Source organism: Vicugna pacos, chromosome X (assembly GCF_048564905.1).
Source record: "Vicugna pacos chromosome X, VicPac4, whole genome shotgun sequence".
NCBI classification, from domain to species: domain Eukaryota; kingdom Metazoa; phylum Chordata; class Mammalia; order Artiodactyla; family Camelidae; genus Vicugna; species Vicugna pacos.
The window spans coordinates 93,718,201-93,744,278 of NC_133023.1; the positions used below are offsets into that span (position 1 = coordinate 93,718,201).

The window sequence follows — 26,078 nt, forward strand, 5'->3', positions numbered from 1 at the left end:
AAGCCAGCATCTTCTGGGCTCTGATGAGAAATTCACCCTTTTATAATGGGATTACTAGAGCTGTGCTGTACAGATGAGTGGTTTGACTAATAATTCACATTTTTGAGGATATATAACCTCACGCATGGTCATGGTTTGCGTTCCTAAAATCCTCCTGTTCAGTTTCATGTTATTATATTTATCCCTGGCAAATGAATTAAGTTCTGATTAGACATCAGTGTAATTATTCTCTCCCGTATGTTATTTTTTTTTTAAAAAAAAAGGTTGTGACAGGATGGTCGGCAGTTTGATGCAGGGACTCAGCAGGGCTCAGCATGGGTAGGACTGTTAGACTAGTCAAGGGGAAAAAAGTGTGAAATGGAGAAAAATTGCTCACTACTCACTTAAAACCCCCACTACATTATAAAAACTAAATTAACAAATGATTGAATCTCAAAAACATGTTTATCAACATTCAAGCAATTATTTAGTCACATATTAATGGTGAAGGAAAAAAGCTTTGCTTGAATAATGTCCCTAAACGGTTATTTCAAGCAGAAATGACTGAAGAAATTGCTCTGAGCTGATGGAAAAGGGTGTTCTAACCAAGGACAATTTTATTTAGGGGGAGTGGGAGAGACAGGAATCTGACAGAAAAAAAGTAGAACTGCCAAGAGCAGATGGAAACGGAAAAGGAGGGAGCAGAGAAACAGAAGAAGCCCAGAAAGCCTGCCCCCTCCCCACTTCTCCACAGAGAGCAGGGCGGAGAGACGCTTCCGGCCCCAGCTGAGGAGAACTCTTCCTTCTCTCTGCCAGGAGCACGTGGACCAGAAAATGCAATGAATATATGGCCTGAACAACAAGACCTTCCTGGTCTAGCCTCCGGTTCGTGTGTAAAATATACCAGATAGGGGCCAAAAGAGAAGCTTCGGGAAGCTGGGAAAAGGATTGCTCCTGGCTGTATTGACAGTTCAAATGGCACAGCTTCACATCTAAGAATGCATAAAATTAACCCCTTTTTCAAAGGGTCCCTTGCCTAAGTGCTCTCTCACCTGCGCACTGGAGCTGTTTCAATATCGTCTCTATGTGGCAAAAATCGCTGAATGACGTCATGAACTCCGGCCTTGTCTAGGTTAATGTCCGTAATGCTAATGCATCATTTATCTGGCCCCACCTCCATGCAAATGAGCTGTCTAGATAATAGTGCATGTATATAGTGCTTCACAGTTTTCAAGACACTTTCACACACATTATCTCTATGAGGTAAGCAGGACTGTAATGATTATCCCCATTTTGCAGATAAGAAAACTGAGGCTATTAGTCTCAGTAACCACCCAAAGCCCATAAACACAGAAGTAGAATTAAAACTTAGATTTTTCTGACTCCAAATTCAGTGTTTCTTCCATTGCCTTTAAGCACCAAAAATAGTTTTAGCCATTTAAAATGGAAATATTAAGGGAAAAACAATGAACATAACTTGATCTCTCCTCATCAATTCACAACCATCACCATGAACACTAGTTGTTGGATCTACTATAACACAGGGGTTACTGGGACACGTAGGGAACAGCCCTGCACACAATGCCCCCAGCTGCCACATCCAGTGAGTTCTTGAGTCACTTTTCTGTCCTGCACTCTTACTGTCACTTGTTAACTTCTTGTTGCTCATGTGTACCTCCCTCTGGCAGTCTTTCAAAACCCTCCTACTTAACTGCTTATCTCCTATTAGATAGAAAACTAGAAAATCAAGCTTATAAAGACTGTGCATACATTTGGAACAGTAGTAAGCTCTGAAAAAGGACCCAAAGGGCTCTCAGATGAGTTAACTACACAAGCAGGAGCTCCATGCCATTTTAGGTGCACAGAGATGTTTTCAGCTCAACCACCATTTCTCCTCTCTGATAAAGAGAGTTCAAGTTGTGAGACAGGCAACTTCCAGAAAAGCCAAGCGTTGCTGCGTTCTAAAGAGTCTGTTCTCACTCAAAGCCAGCGGTACCTTGGGGAAGATTGGAATCATCCAACATAACAGAAAACACCTGGACATACCCCAAGTATTTCCTGATGGTACAAGGTTGAAAATCATAGTGAAATTCTATAAGGAAAACAGAACTCAAGACTTGATGGTGTGGAGGGGGTGGAGATATGATGAAAAATTCAGAATTCTACCCCACTTTTCTTCTCAAGGACCACAAATCCTACCATTCCTTCATTGTGTTTTACCTCCAGCACGCTAAGAACAAGGGAAACTATGCCACATGATGGCTTGGAAGAAGCTGTGGCATCAATGCATTTCCTCATAGGGCTGCTGGGAAAATGAAATGAGATAATTATGTAAAAGTAAGCATCATATCGCAAGCACTTAATAAATTGTCACTATTATGATCATCATCATCATTATTATTAGGTAGGGGAGAAGAAAAAGAGAAAAAATCTACTTTTAGTGGAGTTTTTCAAAAAGAATTAATTAAGCAGAAACAAAAAGCGATTGTGCCGCCCCATTTTACTAAGCACATCTAAGTAAATTAAATTTAGGAAACGAGGCAATGCAAAGATTGAAAATAAAGAACAACTTTTTCTTAATGCTTCAATCATTATCAAAACACCATTAGCAATAGAGCACTGCAACCACTGTACCAAAGGGCCCCAGGCTCATTTATGGGGGCAAAGGCTTCCTGCAAACGAAGACATAAACTTCAAATCGAGGCAGTTAAGGATTTCTCGTGGAACTGTGCACATATTTGCAGAAAGCACTCACTGCTCAAACACCCCCAGTGTGGACTAGTGAGGGAATCCTAAAGAGATTGTAGATCAAGGCCAAGATCAAGATGAGCTTTCTTCAACTTCATGTGGTGAAAATAGCTCACATAAAATTTCATAGGGGTGAAATATTGGAGCAATTTTCTCAATAATTTGGCCTAGTAGAACTTGGGGGAGGGCATGTACATTAGAGGAAAAGCAACTGTGCCCCCTCACTTTAGATTCATTGGAATAATAAGTAGTTATAAGAAAAAAAGTGGATACCCTCTTTCTCTTAGCAATTAATAATACATCATCTGATAGCGGTCCCTGATTTGAGTCTTGTCTCTCCAAATGTTTGTTACAGAAAGGAAGGGGCAATGTCTCTACAAACATGGCATAATCGCCTTGAGGTCTAGGACCATGTTTTACTTTTTCTTGTGGGGTTTATTTTTCTAAGAGCAAGGCAGGTAAAGAATAAGAAGAGAGAATGAAACAAGAGAAAGAAAGAGTACATGTGGTGACAAGTAGAAGGCACTGGCAATTAGTTCCAACATCATCTAGTTGTTCCTTGCCTAGGGTTGTCCTTCTGCCTGTCCCCACAATTTGAGAAACAATGTGTGTGTGTGTGTGTTTGTGTGTGTGTGTGAGAGAGAGAGAGAGACAGAGACAGAGAAGATACAACTAGTAGGTACCACCCCCACTCTCCACTGTCTGTTCACATGACAAGTGTTCTATAAGGAGGCATATCTGGAAGATAATCCAATCCAAATCCTGTCAGAGCTTCCTTTCTCTCCTGGTCTTGTGCTGTTCCAGAACTACAAAACACAACATTCAAAATGCAGAACTGGCCAGACATGAAGGCGGACACCCAAGGCCCTCAGATGGACAGACGCGTCAGCTACTCTGCATGCTAGAACACCAGTGTGATCGCTCCACCCGTTCCAGCCAAGCAGTGGGAGTAAGACAGCATCTGTGGGCCCGGTCATTCCAGGAATGGATCAAATCACAAATACTCCACCCTAGAAAAGCACCTTGACACCCCATAGAGTGAGATCCAGCTCTCCGCTCCAACCCAATTCTTCTGTCCCATCTCTTCTTATCACCCCATTTCCAGCCAGCAGATCAGCTCCAAAACCAATCTAAGGAGTACATGAATGGTACATGTATTTTTAAAATCAGCTTAAATTATTCATTCTGTCGCCAAATTGTTAGTCTCAACAAACTCTTCACAAGAGTCGGAGTGCATAAATAGGTTAACAAATACTTCAGGCTTATGTATTGAACTTTATATAATCAATCCAACATCCCCTGAGGCTTTGACCCAAGAAACTGTTGTGAATGGATGCTTTATTAGCTAATTTGAATAATTTTCTTAACTAATTCTAAGTATTTCATTATAATACACAAATAAGCTATAATCAGCCCAACTTACAATTCAAAGAGGTTAATTCTTATAAAGGTGCCACCGATCTAAAGATTTAGAATGTCAAGTAGTCAGAAGTGTTATTTTTCTATCTTACCCCAATTCTCTCCTTGTGGGGCAAGAAAAAGGCAGCTGATTCCATCTGCTTAAGAAAGGACAGAAGAAAGCTACAATATCCATCATTAACTTTCCTTCACAGGAAGGGGCATACTGAGGTCGTTAAAAGCACACACTCTGAGAGCCAGGGCGGCTCTGTTCAAATCCTTCATTTTCCATTGATTACTTGTGTGACCTTGGGCAAGTTACTTAACCATTCTCCGCCTTGAGTTTTCATCCATAAAATGGGGAAACTAGTACTACTACTTACTTCATAGGATTTGTTGTGATGATTAAATGAATTAATATATGTCAAACACTTAAAGGCGAGCCTAACCTAGCACATAGTGCTTTGTAAGCGTTTGCTGTTACCCCTACTACCATCCTCCTGGCGGGGTCTTTGACTCAAGCGCGATACTCCCCACCCTGCTATGACAGTTTGACCAGGCAAGAGTTAGGCCAAATGTAATGTCCCCTGCCCATTCTGGCAACGCCACAGCAGCTTCTTTGATAGTCACACACAGATGTAGTTAGAACTGAGACTCACAAAGAAAGAAACGATAACCACTCACACAAATGAGAAAATGTAGGGCCATCAAGCCACTTTCTCCCTCTTAAACGGAAATGGTCCCAGTGGTCGGAAAGAGTTCGTGCATGTTCCACAAATGTCCAACTCCTCCTGGAGAAAACTGGTATTTCATTAAACTTTTTTTGTTTTTTAAACAAGTCATGCCCTAGTAGAGAAGAAGCACCATTTAGTCTTTCTGCCAAAGACTTACAACCTTTACATACGGGTAGGCATAATGTCCTTGGGCAATGATTTTTGACAATACCCACCTTTCCAAAGATTGAAATGGGGCTTCTCTAAAAACTGTGTTTTTCCTTAACCAGAATCTCTCTCTGGGAGGTTTTTATATCAAGCATTAATGCTGGAATGGTGATTTATAAATTATACTTAGCACTTGAAAGCCCAGTGCCCAAATAATGCCACTGAGCAGCACATCTCAAATGATCCCTAGAACTCACCTTGGAAAACCGCAGCATTCTGAATAATTAAGAACTTGAGCTCCATACTCGCAGACTGAAGCAGTTGTTCCATGTTCAATCGTGCTGTTAGTTGATATTTTTCTTCCATCTTTCGTGAGCAGCACGTTGGGCCTTTCGGGAGACATACTTGCAAATCTGATCCTGAAACAAACAAGTTTTTCATGTTTCAGTAAGCAGAATGTCACCCACACACCCACACACCCACACCCACATAAAAGTGGCAAACAAGGCAAAACAATGCATTTCTTTTAAAATACAATACAATCTTGATTATTCAAAATTAGTGTTTATCTTCGCTAATCCCTGCTCTCTCCCAATTATCCTTATGACTGATTCTTTTTGAATAACCATAAGAATTAATTGCCTAGGTTTGACTCATAAATTCTGCATAAACTAATTTATAGCACAAAGTGTACGTCATTGAACACCAATATTTAATTTGTCTGTTAAAAGATCAATCTTCACTCCTACAACTTCTTTTTCTTGATCATAATTTATGAATGAGAACATAACCAAGAAGCAATTTTCAAACTTCCAGTTATGATTTCCTAATGAAATGTATGTCTGGCCAACCCAATGTGGCTTTTGGGGAAAAAAGATCAAAGCATCAGTATCACATCAAATTTCATTGTTGTTGTTGTTGTTGTTGTTGTTGTTGTTGCTGTTGCTTTAACTAACGGTCTGGGGCAAGATTCATGAAGGAAACATCCAGAGGATAATATTAACATTCACACAATCACCAAAATCTCTTCCAACTCCAACAATTCTAGCTCTATCACAAATGCCGACCTCTTGTTCCTCTGAATTCCTGAGCTACCTCGTCACTACCTCTCTTACAATGCAGAATGCTTTATTTTTATATCTCCATAAAGATTTGCCAAATGAATAATCTTCTCAATTAGAGAATCAGAACCTCTTCTTAGTCCTCATCCAGTGTGACCTTTTGCATCCCTCACAGTTGACCAATCCCTCCTTCTTAAAACACTCTCCTCTCCTGTTTCAGCAAACCTACCCACCCCATCCACGCCCCATACACCCTAGCATTCTCCACCTACAGCAGGGGCCCATTCTTACCTGTCTTTCCTTGCTTTCTCTTCTTCTCCCTATCACAGAAATGTTGTTGACCCTCTTTCTCATTCCACATCTCCTCCTACCCTCAATGGTCTTGTCTAAACCCATGTGATTGCTGAACTCTCTAATCCTGCCCTCACTTCTCTCCTGAGCTCCCAAATTGCACATTTTCAACGACTCTATATAAATCTCGAATTCAGCAGATCCCAAACTGAACTCAATATATCCCATACACACACACAAGGTTCTGTCTCCTGTGTTCTGTATCTCAGTTAACGAGTATCATTTACCAAGTTTCCCAATGATAGAAAACTTTGTTCTTTTCAGCTCTTCACTGGTGACTCAACACACCTCTTCGTCCATGGAAGTGCATCAGCATATGAATGAAAATTGAAGCCATGGGAGAGTTATTCAACAAATATTTCATTGGGTACCCACCACATGCCAAGCTCTGTGGATATAGCAGTATATAAAGTCCCTGCTCTCATGGAGCTTATATTCTGGGAAACAATGAACTACATATATATATAGTCAAGTAGTGATGTCCTACAGACAAAATAAAAGTAAGTAAGGAGGGGAAAACAACCTGTGGTATATACATGCAATGAAATACGACTCAACCATAAAAAGAAATAAATTATTGATACATGCCACCACATGGATGAACCCCAAAAATATTATGCTAAGTGAAAGAACCCAAATTTTTAAAATTACATACTGTATGGTTCCATCTAGAAAGTGAAAATGAATCTATACTGACAGAAACCAGTCTAGTGGTTGTTGGGGGAGATGGAGGGCAGTGAGGCTGTGAGAGTGAGGAAATTGGGGGGGGGGATAGACATGTTCATTATTTTGAGTGCAGTGATTGTCTCATGGCTGTAAACATATAATAAAATTTTCAGTTTGTACCTTTAAAATATGTGTAGTTTATGGTATATCAATTATACCTCAATAAAGCTGTCACTTTTTTAAGGTTTCAGAAAACAAAGTAAGGGAGATAGGAAATGTGATGGTTGCCCGGACGATTCTACTTATAATGGGTCATCAGGGATGGCTTCTTTTATGAGGTGACACTTGAGGAGAGATGAGAGAAACAAGGGAAAGTCGCATGATTTTACATCCTCCACCAATACTAGCACATATTAAGGCTCAATGACTACTTAAGTACAGTCTTCTTCCTCTTCTGCAACTCCTGTTTCACTCAAACTTTCCCTTCAATAAGCATTTGTTGAGCTCCTTCTGTGGTGGCCATGAAAACGTGCATCTCTGACCTCCCACTGCGGAGGCTGTAACTGACTAACGGTCCCAGCTGCTGCGCTCTGAATTCGCCACCATGCCGTGCCCAGGCCACAGTCCCCAGGGGCTGCTCCCAGCCAATGACTGAGTGCGGCAAAGATGCTAAGTCCTGGGAAACACAGGACTTTGTTGACAGGGATTTTTGGCTTGAGGACTTCCCATTGACCTTGACAAAACTTTCTTAAAACTACACTGCAGTCTAAATTCTTCCTACTCAACCTTCCTTCTTTCCCTCTCTCCTCCACATGGGTCAGCCCTGCACCATAGTGGCATGGCTCTTCCAGGATCCTTCAGCTCCCCAATCATTTCCTTCCCAAATGTTTTCCCCAATATATTTCTTGCACATCTAGTGCCATATTGGCATCTGCTTCTCAGAGGACCCAGTTTAACATATCTTCTATGTGCGGAGCACTGTGCTACATGGTGGAGATACAGCTTTGAACAAGAGAGATGTGGTTTTTAGCCCAAGGAGCTTACTGTCTAAAGGGGTTAATAGAGATGAATACCTGGTGCATATAAACGAGTGCAATAAAGCTTCATTGTTAGCTAGGATGACAAAACATGTCCATGGCATGTAGCAGGGACTCTCCCAAAGTCCCATAAAGTCCTTGGCAAAGTAAGATTTCATGATAAACATCAAATCTTACTGAAGTGAGGCTAGAAAGTTTATTCAGACATTTTAGACAGCCACTTTCAATGACTGAGGTTTTTCTTTTTTTTTTTTTTTAAGGATGGGGCACTAGTTAGTCCTAAGTTACCAGAAAATTTCTTTTTATTACAACGTCTTATTTCTCTAGGAATTCTGGTTACACGTGGCTTTAATGTATGTGTCCAAGTTTTCTTAAATGAGGGATGAAATTTGTCAAGTCTTACCTCACGTGACATCACTGTTGGAGTCCACAGTATTGACTCCAGCCTCTCCTCTCCCCTCCTCAGGGGAGCTGCTCACAGAGGTAGTAAAGGAGAGCACAGATAATACATATCACCAAACCTAATCCAGCACTGCAATTTATAGTACTGGATGGAAAGGTGATATTTAATGTGTCAAAATACAATTTGGGGTCTGGAGACACAGAGTTCAGATTTATCTCCTATAAATGTCAATCTCATATACAAGCCTTAAACCAATTTTAAATATGGTGTAAGCTTAAAGGCTTTATGATTATCTTTAGAAAAAGAGGAAAGCAGAGCTAGTTCTAGCTCACTGTGTTCTTTCTACATGAAGTTACAAATGTAATGCTACCCTAGAAGTAGAGACTGATACAGAGTTCCCTTGGGGATAAGTGGCTAATCTAGACTTAAACAAGGTTGGTTGGGACACATGTATAGATACGAAAAATCCAATATAGCAGGTACTCTCCATATACCAAGTTCCTGTCCATTTAGCAAGGTTTTATTTATTTTCTTGGTAAACTGATGCCTAAGTAGTGTGTGTTTAAAATAGCTGTATTTGCATACGTTCACAAAATGGAATGTTACAGATAAAATTCTCTGTGTTTCTAAATTTCCAGTGGTGATGATTTCCAGTTTTCAAGACTGGTAGGGTTTATTTGACAGGGTGGCTGTTAGCACTGTTCTTACTCCTACCAGCTCTAGCTAGTGGGAGTTATAAAATAATAGGGCTCAGATCCTTTCTCTGTGAAGTGCTATGAGTAGCTTACGTCTTAGAAGGTAACAAGCTGCCACTCAGTATACCAACAGAAGTCCAGAAACAACTTTTTAAATTACCATGACACCAGTTTGTTTTGCCTTAATATGACAGTTCACAAAGTAACTTAGAGCATGCATAGGGGTACCCCCTTCCCTGAGTTGGTCAAGTCTCATCATTGTATAAATTGCCCCTACCTCAAGAATTTGTTTAGCCAAAATCTTGAGAGGACTAAAGCCTCAGATGAGAACTTATGGGAAAACATGTCAGATGTCATGAAGAAAGCTACATGTTATATCCAAATATAAGAAATGTATATATAGCAATATTCATCCTCCCTCCCACTTATCACTGCCTGGTTAATCAATAAACCAGTACAATTGATCTGGGGGCTAAGAGTTAGCTATAGATTTGAAGAAATAAAACATCTATAGGCTGATAAGAACTCAGGATTTCTAAACCAGGAAAGAGAGAAATACTTGCCAAAGGAAAAAATATTTTGTTTTAAGTAAATTTCATATAACTCACAGGCCAGCTGAAAATAAGCCCCAGGACGTGATAGCAAAAGGAACAAAAGTGGGCCAGGAGAGCTAGACATGCCTAAATGAAATGACAACAATGAAATATAACCATTTCAATGCATGAACATGCACATGAAAGAAACAAAACAAAACGAGCACACAAAACAGAAAGAAACAGAGAAAGAATTTAGAGGGGAATCCTCATCAACAAAACAAAGAAATTACTCTGGGAACCAAATCCCAAGTGGGATGAATAAAAAGTAAAACCCAGGGCAAATGACTAAGGAGGTACTGAGAACTGGCACATACTTGTGTGAATAAAAGCAGAAAGGCCAATTCAAGAAATAAGATGCAACCTACAAAAGACATAGTAAATAGCAAAGCATTCTTTAAGCATGTCAGGAACAAAAGAAGGTCAAGGGAAAATAGCTCCTTTATTAGATGGGACAGAAAAGTAATCGTGGACCACACTCGTCAATGAGGTGTTCACATTTTTTTTTTGTAAAAATGGAATTCAGCTGGGAAATGGGAACAGAAACAAGCAGTATAGCCTGGGCTGGAGATAAGGAGAAGACTTAGCAACTGGCTATTCAAATGAGTCAGAAACGTTCAACTCTTTCAGACTTAATAACTTGCATTCCTTGATGCTAAGAAAAAAAAATTAACTGAAGTCATTACAGGGCTGCTCGTTTCCATTTATTTTGGAGGATTAAAAAGTACCTTCATATTATAATCTCTTCTCCTAGATTTTTAGTTCCTGAAGAGCAGAGAATGACTCCCATCTCCTTTGGGATGCCCCATCTTTCTCAGTAAGCCCTATGCATATAGTGCTGAATTAATGAGGGCTGCAGACTGAGAACACTAGTAAAGAACTTTCTGTCTGATCTAAAAAAGAGGAAGTGGAGACAGAAGACCCTGAAAATGTTACATCTGTATGCTTAACTTTGATCTTGGAAAAATACCTTAAAATACCACAAAAATCAATTTCCAAACATTTTGAAGATTCACAATTAGATGTGTCTCTTGAAGGAACCATGAAGTAATTTATTTCTAGTTATTTTGAGACAATGTCTTGCTTGCACATTGGGTCCAGTTCTGGGTTCTGCAACTGAAAAGGGATTTTTGAGTTATGGAAGCTTTTCTCTGGGGGATTATTCCCATGTGTCTCCAAGCTGGGGACCCTTACCAGTTGCCTCCCCTTCCAGAGGCCAAACCACAAGGGGTCCACAGAGGGCTCCCCTCCTGATGTGTACTCTTGTGTAAGGGCATCTCTCAGGCATGGCTACCTGTGGCCTTGCCTTCATGACTTCTATCAGAGACTCTTTACTTTGGGCTTCGTTCTTCCTCTTTTTTGGCTCCACTAAAGGATTTGACATTTTAGACTGCTTCTGGTTTCCCTTAGCCACCTCTGCCAGGACTGGGACTTCAGTTCCACTTGGCCATGCAGTCATAGGCACAGCACACTGACTTGGAGACCCTATCCCAGGCCCGAGCCCTGTTTCTAATTGGAAGAGGAAAGTGAACAATTTGTGTGAGGCTGTTTAAATGTGTCGATGTTATGGGATTTTATTCCAAGTCGATAAGCATTCATGGCCAGGAGGTCAGCATCATGGTAGGCATTCGTGGGCAGGAAAGAGCAAAAGCACTTATGGCCCTTCTTGTCGAGTAGCTTATAATTTCATTCTAGACCCACCACTTGCGAGCTGTGCAAGCAAGGGTAGGTTATTTACCCTCTACATGCCTTTTTGTCCTTATTATCAAGACCACTTACCTTGCAGAGTTATTACAAGGACTGAGTGAGATTATGCACATCAAGCTTTTAGCCTAGTTGGTACAAGGTAAATATTCAATACATGTTGAGTCAAATTAAAATAAACAAAAAATAAATTTGCACTAAGATAAGATTTTCACACACAAAAACAGCTAGAGAATAGTAAAAGTTGATATATGGTTAGGTGACAAAATAAGCAGTCTATTTTCTGAGGTGATGGATATTGTCTATATTCTAATTGGGGTAGTAGTTACATGGGTATATAAATTTGTCAAAACTCAGGAAATTCTTCATTCAAAATGAGTGCACTTTATTATTTGCTAATTATATCTCAATAAAGTTGATTTTAAAAATATGTAGTGTAGACAACATTTGTTAGATAAGTGAGTGCTCACCAGAGACTCTGGGAGTCAAAGAAGGCTTCTGGAAGGAGGTGGGGCTTGAGTAAGAGATGAGAAGGCCAATGGGTGAAATGTGTTTGGCACCACTGGAAGAGTGGGGCAATACCAACCTGCCTGGGGACAGCTGGAATCTGGGGCACGGCTAGCTTATCAGGCAAAATGGGTCAGAGTTTGAAGGGCCTTGAGTGCAGACAGAAGACTGTGGGCTTGACCCCATGGGCAATAAAGGACCACTGCTGGTTCTCAAGCAGAGGCATAAAACGATAAAGAGCACTGTTTAAGAAGATTAGTCTTACAGCTTGAAATTGGGAAATGGGCTAAATAACCCCTCAAGGTCATTCCCAGCCCTCTGATTCTCTAATTATCTTTATTATATTCTATATGTTGCTTATTTTACTAGAGTGCAATTTTAGCTAATGACTATAAATTGTCAAAATCACATTAAAAACACATTAAAGAACAGAGGAAATATTCATGTAGACCTTGATCCTTACACTTTTCTAAAGGCAGATAAAACATTCAAACAGCAACAGAAGAGAAAGAGAATGGATCGTCAGGGCTCAGTAACAATGAAAATTGAAATCTTTTCCATATATATATTATATATATATATATGATGATTTGACACATTTCATTGCCAAGGTCTGCTTTATGAATGGCAGATTATTATTTTTTTTTTGCTAACAAAGGTATGCTATGGTAAAAATAATAATGTAATATTATCATTAATGTAATACTAAGCAAAGGAATGAATGATACCCGAAAGTGGTTGCTTCATGACTTGTAGGGAAAATAATAGATGCCTATAAAATTATCCAAAGGATTTAAGTGCACGTTGCTCTACTAATGAACCAAAAAAAAACATACCAAGCATTTTTAAAAGATTTTTTTTAACAGAGGACAAGTCAATTTGCCATCCAAAAATATTAACTAATTTCCTTAGCACATAATAGTGACTTGACTTGCTATTAGAATGGTGCTTTTTCCCCTAATTAATCATTATCTAAATCAAATCTTACACGCTCATTAATTTCTTACTAATCAAGATAGGAATACAGATGAAAGAAATGGCTGCATTTGAAACCAATGGGAAAAGTGATGATTGCTCGTGGAAGAAATCATCTTAGGGAACCCAGATGAAGGTTACCCTTCTGTTATTTAGCCTGAAAGAACGTGACCTTGCAGAGGGCACACCTGGGTATCACAAGCTCAGACTTTAAATCAAACATCATACCTAGGGCCGCCACAGACTCTGCCTCTGTAAAAGGCAGGCCAAAATGTCGCTCCCACACTGGAGTACTGGGAGTTTAAAGCAACCCTGGAGATAAGCCATTCTCTAAGCCTGAGAACTAGAGTGAATTACCTTTATCTCTACTGCCAACTGTCAATTAACTGCATATCATTTCATGCCCAGTAAAGGTTGAATCCCTAGATTGCTATACTCTCCCACAAAGAGGTTCTTCCTGGACCACATTCCCAATCAGCAGTCAACATGTGCTCTGGGAATATAAATTCACTGATTACATTCAGCTTGCCAACATGGTGAACGATTCATTCATCCAACATTTACTGAATGCCTACTTTGTGCCAGGGGCTCTGCCCAACCTAAGTAATACAACAATGAACAGGATGCAGTCCTTGCCCTGGAGTTCACAGATAGGTCCAGGAAATGGACTCCCAAACTAGAAACCTCTAGGTCATTCTGGACACCTCATTTGCCCTCATCCCCTATAGTTAAATGTCACTAAGTCCCACTAGTTCCGCTTTTTAAATGCCCCTCATCTTTCCCCTCGTTTCCATCTTTGCCTCATCACCTCACCTCTTTTCCCTTGGACTACTGCAGCCTCTAAACTGTCCTTCCCACCTCTACCCTATCCTCCACCCAAGCCCCAGAGAGATATTGCGAAAGTACATATCTGGTCACATCTTTCTCCTTCTTAAAAGCGGAGCCAGGGCACAGGGGTGAGAAAGTGGGTGGTATGTTCAGGCACTGCCAAGGAACCTGGGAAGGCTAGAGAACAAGTGAGCTGGTAGGGAGTGGCTAGAGCCAGATGAGGACAGGCTCCATCAGCCCTGCCACAAGAAGATTCTTCGTTATCTTTGGCTAGTTTTTTGTTTGTTTGTTGTCTTTAAAAATTTTTTTTCAGCTTTACTGAGGTATAATTGACCCTTAGTTATCTTTGGACTGGATTCTCACAGGAGAGAGTATTCGTGGGAGCGGAGATATACTGCGCAAGCTTTCTGTCCTTTGAATTCCCATAGCACTCTGAATCCTTCACAAAGACACCTCTCACACTGTCTTGCATCAATAGTTATATTTGCATTCCTTATCTTCACGAGATTTAAGTTCCTTGAGGGAAAGACCCTTGACTGACTCATCTTTGTATCTCAAGGGGCCCACTGAGGTCTGGGCTTGATGCCCTCCCCTTTGACTCGGAACCAATGCCAGAACTTCAAGAGAGTTCAGTTTTAAAGGAACTAGGTCAGATTAGTTGATGCTACTAGAGCAATACTTAGAAGAAGCAGAACTGCAGGGGAAATGAAGGAGTCCTGAGCCCAAGATGAAGGTCTCTCTCTTTCTCCTCTTCTTTTCTCTGCCCACCCACCAGCCACCCCTCACACACACCCACTTTATTTAGATGGGGGGAAGCCCTAATAAAAACAAAATCAGATTGGAGAATATGCCAGCTGGGCTAAAGACCCTTTGAGAATTCTGCCAGAGGGACTAAACCAAGGCAGTTTTCCTGTCTCCTCTAGTCACTTTTGCACTAATTGTTATTCTACTCAGATAAGTAGCCGAGATACCATCTTTTAGGAGATCTATAACCTTTATTTTTCATGTACAATTTTCAAATACGCAGACCTAAAGCAGAGCTGAGAATTTCAACACATCAGGCTCAATCTAAGCGCTAGGCCATCTCCCCTGTGTACAAAATCACATCTGGGGGAAAGAGCCCTTCCCTACCAAGACTAAAGTGTTATTATCTCCTCTGCTACCAAATTAGCTGTGTGACTCAACCAAATACCTTTTCAAATCTAGGCCTGACTAGATGAGCCTGTGGATAATTTTAGGTCTGAGAGTCTAAGTTTCCCAACTATAGGTCAATCGATAGTCACTGAGCCCTTCCTAGTCTGGGCATTGGAAGGAGACAAAAGAAGCAAAGGGCTTCCTTCTGCCCTCCTAAGAAGGCTTTGTTAACAGCACTTGACAATAGCTATACGTGAACATGGACATGGGCCAAGGCAAAGACCAACAACCCAGCCCGTATAGTGCTTCAGCCCAGACAATAAGCACACTCCCTTTTACATACCCCTTTGTCTCCAGAGGCCAGCTACTGTCAGATAGTTTCCTGATGGATGGCATGCAGCAAGCAAAGGGAAGGACTTTGGAATTAGACATACCTGGGTGTGAACCCCAACTCTGCCACCTAATAGCTGTCTGATATTAGGCCAGTTAATCTCTGGGCCTTGCCTTCCTTATCTATAAAATGGGAACAATAACACCTACCTCTCAAGGTGGTTGGGAGAATTCAATGCCTATTTAATGCTTCCCTAACACATGCCTTTATTTCCTGCTTCCCTATTTTGTTCATGTTATTTCTGTCCCTGGAGTGCTCCTCCCCTAGCTTCAGCTATTAAAACCTTCTCATCCATAAGGTCTCTGTCAAATGTCTCTTTCATAATTGTTTGTCTCCCTCCCCCGGCTACCCTCTCCACCAAATAAGCCCCATGAGCTGTCAACTCTCAGAATTTCCAGTACACTTTGGACCTCTAATACTGCATTTTGCAATCTCCGTTTTAAACCTGTAGGTATACTTTTCTTATACCTACCACTAAGTTGTAAGTTTCTGCACAGGAACTACATCTTGGCCATCTTTGTATTCCCTGACATGATATAGTGCCAGGTATACACCAGACAATCAGTAAATGCCTGTTGAATGGATGCACAAATTCTCAACAATGAGACCCTGCTTCCTATACTATAGTAAGCTCCCTATGTCTTGAAGCATCCAAGCATAACTTGGGTAGCAATATCAGAGCTGACCACAAAAGGGACTCCTGCACTAGGCAGGAGGCTGGAACTGGTGACCCCCAAGGTTCCTTTCTCTCTGCGTTTCCATGAAGACCGTACCCTAACTCCCAAGGTTGTCACTTCCATAAATGTTACAACGGGTCTTTTCGTCATAAGCATTCCTTCAGAGAACGTCTCATCTGTCACAACCATTCTGCATGCAAGTTGTACCTAAAACTCAGTATACCTGAGCGTAAAAAGGCAGTCTTCTGCTTACATGTCTCTGGCTTCTAAAACTCCCTGCAGTTCATGTTTCAGCAAATCACGAAGACTAGGTGGACAGCTACAGTAGACTGAAAGCACACCATCACCTTGATGCTACAGATCCTGGGAAAAGATTTTTTTAGGTGGCTAATAAGCAACAATTGCCTTCCCATGGCTAAAGTATTTAGGAAAAAAAAATGTTTTTTAAGAAAAAAGATCCAATAGGAGCCATGAGTTAAGACACAAAGTCCATGTTGAATAATACAATAGCCTATTCTGTTTCAGAACTCTTCTGATCCAGAGTGACTTGGGTAAGTCATTTCACTCCCCAGGTCCTTGATGTAACCATGCGGAAAGTGGGTTAACAGCAGTTGCCAACCACATCCCACTCAGGAAACACACTGAAATTTTACAACTGACTTTAAGCTTCCCTAGAATAAGTTCCCCTCAGAGTAAAGAACTCTGGTAAATTGGTTTGATTTATGAGGCTCAGAAAGTTCTCTTCTGGAGTGGATTGAATGGTGCCCCCCCAAAAAGATTATGTCCATGTCCTATCACCTGGAACCAAGAAATGTGATCTTATTGGGGAAAAAAAGGTCTTGCCGATGTAATTAAATTAAAGATCTCAAGATGAGGTCATCCTGGATTATCCAGGTGGGCCCTAAAAAGAACGACAGGTGTCCTTATGAAACACACACAGAGGAGAGACACAGGAAGGATACAGAAGGCCATGTGAAGACAGAGGCAGGATTGGAATGACACAGTCACAAACCAAGGAAGGCCTGGAGCCAACAGAAGCCAGAAGAAGCAAGGAAGGATTCTCTTCTAGAGCCCTTGGAGGGAATGTGGCCCTGCGGACACCTTGATTTTATACTTCTGCCTTTCAGAACAGTGAGATAATAAATTCAGTTGTTTTAGGCCACCAAATTTGAGCTAATTTGTTACGGCAGCCCTAGGAAACTAGCACACCCTCTCGCCCTCACCTAGTAATGTCTAAACGTTTCATCACGGGTGAGTTACCACTTTGGTTGAGCAATTTCATCAGGTGTTATGTTAAAGTGCAACATTCCTTGAGTAATTCTCTCGTATCTCAAGGTTAAAGAGTTTCCTTGGGATCTTCCTCCAGCCCAGGAAAGAGGAGGTAGGGGTTCAAGAATTAATCCAGAACACCAGGATAGGGACAAGGAGCAATGTCAAAGGGATTTAAAAAGATTAAAGGGACCAGAGCCAAATTGTATCTATGCTCAGCCCTGAGAAAGTCGTATTGACAAAGCCCAAATGTTACTTTAACAGCAATAATCCCATACTAGAAGACAGAAGAAGCTTTGCAGAAGCGAAAAAGGATAATACTGCCTCAGTCCTTGGCTCATATTCCAGAAAGTCTGCAGGAGGGTGCTCAGACTAATCCAAATGTCTCATTCTCACTGCTCAATGCGTTTGTTTTCCTATGCCTAACAAATTAGGTATACTTTGTATACACGAAAAAAAATGTTTCAAGCTACTAGCAATTAATAATCACAAAGAGAGCTGGGCAACAATGTAAGATGCTTATCAGTCTGGGTCTCCAGCCCAACCCTGAATTTGGTAGGAGTTTCTTCACATGACATCTGCCCTAGTCTTCAGCACTTCTGGAGATGCTGTTTAACCAGCTCCCAGGCAAATCTTTCCGATGCCCAATTGCCCTTACTGTTAAGATGCTTCTCCCAGCTCTAATGGCTAACCTAAATTTCAGTTTCAAGCCATTGCACCTTGTAATTACTTTCTCAGCCACTGTAAATAATCTGTGCCCTCTATTTTATCTTTCCCCTTTCCCTATGATAGGAACCTGTGGAAAAGGGAGTCGGTTGCCTTGTTAGTACAACATAAACACTGCACCTGAGCAAAATGCAACCAAAAGAAAAATCAAACACTCACTCTTGATCCCCGAGTGAGAAGCAACGTTATTGATCTTTTGCTTTTTCCTATCCTTCAGAGTGTCTACACTGACATGCTCCAGTGCTGTGGCATTTATGCCATCTTGGGGAATAGCTGTGTAAATGCTCCAGTAATTTTATACATCTTCACCATACTGTTGTGTTAGAACTTGAGTGTCTGAAGGACTGGGAAGGACAGATTTTTCCTCCTCCTCCCACTCTCATGTAATATGAATCAAAATCCTCACTAATTGGCCTTCCTCCTGCATGTTACTGAAGTCTAGACTTGGTGGCAACCCCTTCTGTGAAAGAGATTTAATGAAGGAGAAAGTGCATGGGAGGTGACTTGGCAGGCAAACCATTGCAAAGCAACTCTGAGAACCTTGGAGACACAAGGACTTTCAAACACACACACACACACACACACACACACACACACACACACACACACACACACACACACATTGGTGAGTCCACTTTACCCTGAACCAAATGCTCCCCCAAATTGAAGAAATTTTAAGTTATTCATGCAATACATAAAAGAGTTTTCAGTGATGCTCAGTAGTGACTTTTTTTCCTCCTTGCTTTCTTCGGGAGCTATGAAAAACAAAAATAAATTACCCAAACAGGTGATTTGGGGATTTGCCTTCCATTCCCATGATTTCACTGAAAAACTCAGAAATTGCTAATAGTAACTTCATTCCCCTGTCAAGCTGGGGGTGATTCAGATACAGAGCTCTCCAGAGCCCAGTGTGGGCTCTACGAGGCAGCGCCAGGAGGGCTCCAGATCAAGCTGCACGAACCAAGCCTGGATCCAGGGTCTCCCGTGGGCTGCTAGTCTTATATGACCTGCCTTCAGAAAGCCTTGAGCTCTTGAGACCACAGCAGTTTGGTTCAGGAATATCTGCCTCATTTACTTTTTACTTTTTTTTCCAAGGATGAACTGAAATAAAGTAGAAATGGTGACATGCGACCTATGGAGCCAGTTCTCCCAAACCGTGCCGACCATGCATATCTAAGGAGTGTGGGGTTCGAGGTAGCTGATGTTCCAGTCAGCTTGGGCAGTGATGGAAACAGCTTGATGCAATCACTGAGGCAGCTCAACTCAGAGATGATATCCTTCACTGAACAGGAAAATCAAATGCCCATGACCCCAGGCTGCTGGGCCACGTTCCCACAGGTTCAAGCTCTTCCCATGCCCTCCTCCTTCCCCTCAACAGATAGAGACCCCTCCATGCACAGTCCTCATCTCTCCGCCTCCCCCATCAAGAGCAGAGAGAGTGGGGTATTTGACTTTGAATCCCCAGCATCTCACGTATACTGGGTTCTCAAAACTGGTTGCAGAAGTAATTCTCAGCAACGCCGAGCCCACCACAAGAGCAGCGAGTAGGAACACGGCTCTTAAACCAGACTAAGTGAGTTTAATTCATTTTGTAGCTCTTTGACCGCAGACAAGTCACTTAACCTCTGTAAAGCCTCAGTTTCTTCATCTGTAAAATGGGGGAAATAATAATACCCACCTGGTAGTTCTATTGTGAGGATTAAATGGGATGTTGCCCATAAAGGGCTTAGCACAGCGCCTGGCTCAATAAATGTTAACGATTATTAGCACTGCCCCCACCACAGGTGCTCAATAAAAACTTGCTGAATTGAAGTCACACCAGTGGGAATGACTAGCAGATGTGAAGGCGGCCTGAGCTTTTTTTTTTAGGGTTTTTCCCACCTCACTCTCTCACTCTGCACCAGATGACCTCTGAGAATTTTTCTTTTCTTTTTCTTTTTTTTTTTAAATTTTTTTGAGAAAAAGGATAGAATAGGGGATAGTTAGGCTCTGCTTTTGCTGATCTTCAGTTTTTCATTCAGGGCAGAAAACCAAGTCTGGCAAAGTCAGGAAGATGATTTTCTGAGAAATATGACAAGGCTATTAAAAACCCTAAATGAAAGTTGTGTAATGAGCATGAATCTGAATACATTTAAATTTCCTCTAGATCCAGTCATTCCAACAACATCCTTATATATTTTTAAAGTGTGCTTTTGCAAATGTGAGAAGACCAAAGCCCTAAAAGATGGCAGAATTTCTTCAAGGATTGGGGTGGGGAGGGGACGCACAATTGTCATGAAAATTAACCCCTGAAAATGCACAGGATTTTATTACCAAACGGATGCCTGAGGAGATTACTAGATTTTGAGGGTCTTTACTATCAAGAGAGCAACCTGCATGCCTGAAATAATTAAGAAGAAGAAACTCAATTATCTAGTAAACTGAAATTTCAAACCACTCTGCTTACCTAAATGAGAAAAGCTGCTCAGACTAAAGCGTCATTACTTCTATTTAGACAAGCCTTAGCAAAGATATACAAGGAGTAAAGAATGGGACCCCACATTCTTCCCTAAGCCACAACAATGCCTGTTTATGTAAATAGGATTTTCAATAACAGAACGGAATCTGAAAAAAATGTTTTCATTATTGTCTCTGAAAAAATGCAAATGCAGAAGATGAAAGTCAAGGGGCTTTCACTATGATGGGCACTGAATACCCTAAACTATTTATTCTATGCGAATCTGAGCCTGGACTCCAAATGGGTCTAAGAAACAAGAAATGACTCTTTTCTCCTTAAAAAGGTCTGAGTATGATATGAAGAATTACAAAGGTTTCTCTGGCTCCGTGGCAAGTTGAGTGCATATTTATTCAAAAACTCGGTTGACAAAGAAAAGTAGTAGTAGTAGATATCTATTTACCTTTATTTGGCAGCCCCCTCCAAAATCTGGGCCAAAATATAAATATCCTTGCCTCCCTCATCATCGCCAGCTGACAAACACTGCCGCGTGACCATAATAACCTCCAGGCGCAAACGAAAAGCTCATTAAAGACTATATGAAGGCTATTTATAGGAGAACTAAACAAAGAAGGAAAGAACTATTAGCAAAATTAATTAGACTGTTCATACTTTTGACAACTACTACTATTTGTTTGAACTCAAGTGTCCAGCTCCTTTACTGACAGGTATTGATGTCTACAGAGATACCATATATCCAGTTTTAAACTGACCCTGTAGGTTTTTGGTTCAAGAACTCAGGTTTTGACCTATACTCTGTATATCAGCCTTCCTGTTGCTGTTTAGGCAGCTGATAAGAGGCAGAAATCCTTCTTGCTCATTAGGCCATTAGCTGCTGTTAAGCAAAGGGCTCAGGGAGGGGGTGTTCAGTGGCCCAGAGGAATGTGCCGAACTCCACATATAAAGCCAGCCCCGATTTGGGGTTAAGAATTTAACCTTAAAAGGCTGACAAGTCATAAATTTGCCTGAGGTTCATATATATGTGTGACTTTCACAGTTTATATTTCCTAGCCAGGACTCAAAGTCAAAACATGCCCCCTGATTAATGAATGGTACTAATTGTTATTCCTGACTCGAGAACATTAGTCCTTACCCAAAATATTTTCTTAAAAAACACACAATCTCATACTTAAAACTCTCTGGCTTTAGGGAGTTTGGATAACTGGTTAGAAAAAAAATAGGAAGAGGAGCCTAATGTTATCTGTTTCTTGGTGCTACCATTTTGGTAGTCAAGATTGACTGAAAAGCTTCCATTTCATTGTGTCCGTCAAGCAAAGTGCAAAGGAATGTCCTCAAAATCTAAACATCTGAGATAAAACAACCATCTGTGAGTCCACACAAGAACTGATCTGGGGCGGGAGCGGTAGGGACGGAGAGGGGAGGGCTGAAGTATCTTCAAGCACATTTTGTCTAACTTAACTTGTTAAATATTTATACATAACTGCATAACCTAAGAACCTTGGCCAAGCTTGGAAGAGATAATACATATAGGACAAACCAAAGATCGCCGTAAGTGTAAGGACAAAGAAAAAATACCAAGAAACAGTCCAGTTGGAATACACCCTCTAACCTGTAGTCAAACTTGAAATGAGGACAATAAAATCCTACAAATGCAACAATGTCCTGAAATGTGATAACTGCATCAGGGAAAAGCAATTTGGTTAGCCTACAAGGTAGATGTCAGCCCTACCCCACTCTAGCAGTGTTTCAAAGGGGCACCTTCATCTTTAGAAAAAGGAAAGGCATTCAGTATAAGAAAATAGATTTCTAAGAACAAAGATGCAATTTGCATTCATTGAGAATTATGACAAAGTGCGAGAGAATGTAAACTACATTGCAATGATCTGAGGTACTTGAGTCAGATATATTTAGCCTCGTCCTATCTGTACAAAAAGCCTTTTAAATACTCAGAGTTCTTAGAAAGTGGAATGTAAATTTATCATCGGTGCACATTTTAGACCTCTTCATTTCCAAACTAAGGAACTGAAATTTGCAATATACCAAGAGAAGTCACCGGGCACCCCAACCAAATATGTGGGCAGAAATGCAAAGCCTGTTTTCTCTCCAGAATCAGTGAGGGCAAGAGGATGTGGCAGAGGCAAAGGCAGAGGAAGATGGGGGAAGAGAGGGGAGAAAAGGAAATCAGCAGCTATAGGAAAAGGAAACACAACTTACAACTAAAACAGAGAGGAAAATATAAAACATCCCACGTATCTTTTTTTTTTTACAGAATAAGAAACACAAAACCACTCAATAAATATAACAAACCATAAAACACCTTCTGTTCTAAATTATAACCAGTTGAGAGAGAGTGTGAGGGTGAAAAAGAGGAAGGTGAAAAGGGAAGATATGGGGAGCTGTCCGACAGATGATGAAGGGAGGACCCTCAGGAGCTCTGGAGGTACCCTGATCCCCCCAAAGGGCTGTGATGAGTGTGTACAGAACATCCACTCTTCCCCTACAATAACCTGGCCTACTTCTCATCACTACTCTATGAAATGTTGATGAGCTTTTGGGGAATTTTACCCAGAATTGTTAGTTGATAATACATCTCACAGCCACCAGGATCTAACCTGAAAATAAAACTGAATATTGTTGAAGGGTGGGGGAAGACTCTGAATGATTGAATAAATGTTGGTTCCAACATCACCTTCAGGCTTTGTGAATGAGGCAACCTTACTCTCTCAAAGAACAAAAAGGCAATCTGACAGATTTTGAAGGCCAAAAGAACCTTCAGGCAACGTTACTAAATTGACCCACAGCACTGAAGTTTCAAAGGCAAGAAATGACTCGGGTTTTAGAAATTAACACTTGTATAAAACCTTCAGAATTCCGTGGGGGAAAATAAACCTTTATTTCAGAAATAAACTTTGAAGTTTGAAAACAAAGCAGAAAATCTGTTTCTGAAAATAGAAGGGACTATTTGAAACATTGAGCAGTTCTTCCATGGCTCTTTGAAACTCCTAAAAAGTTCCACTCTGACTTCTGGGGATGGCCAGAGAAGACATCCCTCAGAATTCCAGCCAATGACAACGTGGGAAACCATTAGTTCCCTAGATTAAGAGCAATGATCTCAAGGGATATTTGCCTCTGGCCACATTAAATTAAGGCAAGGCCTAGACTAGAGGGTCTACTCATCTGGGGGAGGAAACACTGTTTTCCAAACTGGTCACAAAGTTAGCAACCAAGCAAAGATCCCATAGGCTCTCTCTAGCCCACTCATTCTCACATTCATTCTCTCCCTCTCCTCCCCCACACTCTGAATCTCTCTCTCCTGCCCTCTCCTCCCACCCTCCCTTCCTCCCCCACTCCAACCATCCACATCAATGAATAAATAGCTGAAGCAGAGCAAAAACAAGAGAAATCAAAACAACAATGATGTATTATAGGCAAGACCCTCTCTTTGTTAATTGAAGTGTAGTTGATTTACAATGTTGTGTTAGTTTCTGGTGTACAGTACAGTGATTCAGTTACATATATATATATATTCAGTTATATATATTATCATATTCTTTTCATATTCTTTTTCATTATAGGCTATTAAAGGATACTGAGTATAGTTCCCTGCAAGACCCTCTCTTAAGTGCTGCAAGGTTCTTACCCTCAAGGAGTTTACACTTGGAAGCAGCCCTTCTGAAACTCTAACCTGCAAATAGATCACCTGGGGAATCTTGTTAAAAAATATAAATTCGGGTTCAGTAGGTCTGGGATGGGGCTTGAGATTCTGCATTTCTTACAGGCTCCCAGGTGATGCTGATACTGCTGGTCCATGGACCACACTTTCAGGAGCAAGGCTCTAGTAAGAAGAAAAAAGTCAAGTACATAAATAATTACAAGAGCAAAGGAGAAACAAGGCCATAGGAGAAGTACAGTGATATCAGGCTTCAAAAGGAGAAACGATCACATCTAGTCATCAGGAATCACAAAGTGATTCATGAAGAAGATGGCATTGCACTGACACCTTGAAAGATGGGGAGGACTGCAGCAGGCAATGATAAAAGGAAGAGAGTCAGGTGGTCTACAAGCAAAGATGTAGAGGCACACACCTACAGAGTCCTTTCAGTAATGCGTTAGCAGCCTGTTATGCTTGAGTAGAGGGCACACATGTCAACAGGGTAAGAGTGAGAGGCACAATGGAGGCAGACTTGCAGGACGTAGCCATTTAATTTGGACGTGAGATGTAAAGAGAGAAGTCAAAGATGATTTCAAGACTTCAGGATGGGTACCAGACAGAGATGCTATCACCAGAAACATAGAATGTTGGAGAGAGGCAGGTTTGTGCAGATGGGAAAAGAAAATCATGGACTAATTTTTGATTTTGTTGAAAGTGAAGAACTGGCAGGACTTCTGGATGGAGATCTCCAGCAGGCAATTGGGAAATACTGAACTGGACAGCAAGAAAGAGGTCAGGTTGAAAAGAGATGAGGGAGCCATTCAAACAGCAAAGATAATGAAGTCATGGGAATGAACAAAGAGAGAACCAAAAGGGAAATGAACAAATACGACTGGAACACTTGCATTTAATAAAGGGTGGGAGGAAGAGTCAGCTTAACAAGTAGGAGGGGAGCCCAGAGTGTACAATATCACAAAAGTCAAAGGTGTGTGGGAATTGAAGTCCAATAGTTCATATCCAGACCATAGTCCTTTCTCTCATAATCTAATGGATATATTGCAGAGAGCATGAGCTATGGAGTGAGACAAATCTGAATGCAAATCCTGGCTCCACCACTTACAGCACCTGAGGGGAAGTAAAACTTTCTGGGCCTCAGCTTCTTCATCTGTAAAATGGAGATGACACACCACCCACCTCTCAGCTTTGCTGTGTAGATTAAATAAGAGATTAAATATAAAGCAACTGACACACAGTAGGCACTCAGTAAGTGGTAGTTTCCGTGATCTTCTCTTGTGGCCCTTCCAAATTATTCCAGCAACCTTAAAGTAGCCTCAAAAAAAAAAAAACACTGGAGAACAGGTAGTTTTAAGTTTCTGTTGAACAAAAGTAGAAACCCTGATGAAAGCACCTTCTTGAACAACAGAGAAAGTAAAGAAACCATTTATGCCAGATAAAACAGAAAATTATACAACCCTCTCCCTCCACCAACCAAAAAAAAATCACATCTCCATAGATAGACCCTTAAGAAAAGATCAGCCCAATCACACAAGTATTCCTAGTATGTGCATGGAATCACACGTTCCAAAGACTAGCCAGTAGGACTCAGGGTGAAATGGAATAGAGACCAGAACTCCAAAGTTACACGCTAGGATAGCTTTCATTCTCCAGAGGGGGAGAGCCAGAGGGGGAGGGCCAGAGGGGCCTCCATGTTGGAACCAGGCAGGTCAGTGGAACTCAGAACCTGCAGACACATTACAAGTGGTTGGATTGTTTGTCCATAAGCTATATAAAAGCAAGGCTTTCCCGACACAAATGTAAGATATGATGATGAAAGACCACCCACTGCTAAGGGTAACAAGAACTTTCAGTTTAAATAACACACATAATTATTAATTACTACTATCAAAAATAACAGAAATCTGATCCCTTGATTCCAATGTATTTTTCT

At 41.0% G+C, this 26,078-nt stretch overlaps 1 protein-coding gene across 2 annotated transcripts in view; it reads right to left on the reverse strand.

The window, feature by feature from the left end:
• GPC3 (glypican 3) overlaps positions 1 to 26,078 on the reverse strand; it is a 371,189-nt gene that overhangs the window by 334,693 nt on the left and 10,418 nt on the right. For both annotated transcript variants that reach the window (XM_015249283.3, XM_006215969.2), the window contains one exon: positions 5,264 to 5,425. In XM_015249283.3, the coding sequence (XP_015104769.1) occupies positions 5,264 to 5,425 (162 nt within the window). The remainder of the gene's footprint in view (positions 1 to 5,263; positions 5,426 to 26,078) is intronic.